This window comes from Austrofundulus limnaeus, unplaced genomic scaffold, assembly GCF_001266775.1.
Source record: "Austrofundulus limnaeus strain Quisiro unplaced genomic scaffold, Austrofundulus_limnaeus-1.0 Scaffold606, whole genome shotgun sequence".
NCBI classification, from domain to species: Eukaryota; Metazoa; Chordata; class Actinopteri; order Cyprinodontiformes; family Rivulidae; genus Austrofundulus; species Austrofundulus limnaeus.
Genome location: NW_013953008.1, coordinates 178,037 through 180,640, shown reverse-complemented (window position 1 = coordinate 180,640; position 2,604 = coordinate 178,037). Strand labels below are relative to the sequence as shown.

The following is a 2,604-nucleotide window of genomic DNA, read 5'->3' as shown; positions in this document are numbered from 1 at the left end:
ACACACACACACACACACACACACACACACACACACACACACACACACACACACACACACACACACACAGAGGTTTATGAAGCAATAACTATTTCTGAGTCAAAGTCAAACTTGAAATTGACCAACTTATTAACTTAAAACCATTAGTAATTTGGCTTTGCACCAACTAGTCTTAAAGTATTTGTTGTTGGTGGAAGTTTCTGCATATTATTTTGTAAAGTGACAACACACTTTGGACCGTTTTGCTTTCGACATCTCGACTAATATACTGTATAATAAATAACTGTTAACTGCAGCAGCACCTGTTTAGCCCCTCTTCATGAACCCAATTCACTTTGGGTCGGGTCAGTTCTGCTCAGTGTCCGTGTGTCTCCACGCAGTGGGTGTGATAATGTGCAGACCGTCTGCAGCGGTTTCAGATGTTGTGTTAAAAATAATAATAAAATAAAATTTAAAAAAAGCTGTTGTGTTCTCACCGTTCGGACTTCATTTTTGTTATTTATTTATTATCACGGTGCTGTTTAGCTAAGTGTTTGTGTAACCGTGGGCAGTCAGTTTGCTTAAAACCTCCCGTGATCTGCTCAGCTTTGTCTCCTTCACCTTTTTCGATTAAGTGTTTACAAGTTCTGCCTTTTTCAAAAAGGCAATTTTATTTCACCATGTCTTTGTGTCACGCTGCGTGCTCGAATTCCTAAACAAAAGCAGCTTTCTCCAGGAGGAAATTTTCTGTCAGTCAATCCAAGAGTTAATCCACGGGCAGAATTCTGCTGACATTAAAATCATAGCTGCTGTACTCGCTTCTACCTGAACCACTGGAGAGGAGGTTCTGAGACAGCGCGGCTGTGGAGCGCGCTTGGAGAGGCACATTGGGTTGACACCGAGCCGAGTCAAACCGCATACAAGAGAGTCCGTGGAGATTGTGTGCCGAGGCTGTCACTGTTAACAGTGAACACCAGAGGGCGCAAATTAACAGTTTTCTTTGAGTCACCGAAATAAAGCACCGAAATTAGAGATGTGTTTCAGTCCATCTACTACCAAGGATGTTTGCCCCGGTGCCATAATAGAACCGAGTTTCGGTTCCCAACCCTATTTGTGAGATGTCGGAGTTTGTGTATTTCAACATGGCACCCAGATTGCGCAGCAGTTTAAAGACATACTGATCTGAAATTTGGCGTCGTGGTAGTCAAAGAAAATCCCAAAGATTATGATGCACCATGAGGCAGACCTCTTTGAAGTTTCTCCAGGAACTCTTCTAGTTTTGACTCTTCTTATTCAGGTCTAAGAGCAGGTCATGCACACAAACAAACCACACTTTGACTGAATCTGTAATAATTCATCTTTCAGCTGTACGACTCTGTTCCGTTTGTTTCCTATCTGCCACTGCCCTTCAACAAGGCCTTTAAGAACATGGAGGTAAATTATGAACAGTTTAAACTCAAAACCCAACATAAAGTCTGCGTATTATTAGTATTAATTAAATCTGTGATGTGTGTTTTAGATGTTTCTAAACTTTTCAAATGGTTTGGTAAATGAGCACAAGAGTACCAGGACCCCTGGAGAACCTCGAGACTTTGTGGACTGCTACCTGGATGAACTGGATAAACAGGTGTGTGAACACAATATAAAACTTCAACATCATGATGCTGATGAATGTGAGACAGGTATAGAAAAACTAAAACCAGGAAAACATCTGGATGCTGACTTAGCGTTATCACAAATCTTACATTTTGTTTCTCTTACAATATTCTCTGCATTCTGTCCAGAAAGAAGATTCTTCATTTTCTGAGGAACAGCTCAGAAGGATCACGTTTGATCTTTATCTTGCTGGAACTGACACCACCTCCAACACCCTCCTGACTGGGTTTCTGTACCTCATGAACCATCCTCAGGTCCAAGGTAAATCTTTAGGACATTTCTCATCTTTCAGATCAACACAGGGGGAATAAAGGAAAGTTTATCAAGAATCAAAATCTGTTGATCTAAACCACTTCATAAGACTACAACACATTCAGGCTGCTCTGAAGTAAAGAAAATAAGGGTGTATTCACAACAGGAAAATCCTTTTGTCCACTTGTTTGTTCTGGATTAAAAGTACTTTTTTTCTGTATTCGTTTAATTTTTTTGTTTGTTTGGTGTGCTTTGTATTCACATTGTGCTTTTTTGCAAGATTACCAGATTATAATTTCTAAACAAAGCCATGCAGGTGATGATCATTGGTGGTTTGACAGAGTACAGTCCTGGAAAGAAAATTGGTGCTGTTATTAAAACTCAAGACCAACTCAATCAAAGGCATTTTTTGCGATGATATATTTATGGGGCGGTGTTGGTAAATGTGTTCCACAAACCAAGGGAAACTAGTTGATTTGTGTTCCCTGACCTACAATGGCTCATTGTTTATAGCATAGTGTTAGCATTAGTAACACTGAGGGGCTAATGTTGCTTGGCAATGGTGGGTCATGAAGTCCAAATAGGGGCAGGTTTCCTGTAGTTTGAGTCGAGGCCGGTATGTACAGGTGCTGGTCATAAAATTAGAATATCATGAAAAAGTAGATTTATTTCAGTAATTCCATTCAAAAAGTGAAACTTGTATATTATATTCATACA

General features: G+C 39.9%; 1 protein-coding gene across 1 annotated transcript in view; it reads left to right on the top strand.

The window, feature by feature from the left end:
• Nucleotides 1-1,344: 1,344 nt before the first annotated feature.
• The window catches only part of LOC106531204 (cytochrome P450 2F2), a gene marked incomplete at both ends in the record, with an annotated part of 4,498 nt that continues 3,238 nt past the window's right edge, over nucleotides 1,345-2,604 (top strand). The window contains 3 exon segments of the mRNA XM_014026983.1: nucleotides 1,345-1,413; nucleotides 1,499-1,606; nucleotides 1,764-1,896. Coding sequence (XP_013882437.1) covers nucleotides 1,345-1,413; nucleotides 1,499-1,606; nucleotides 1,764-1,896 — 310 coding nt within the window.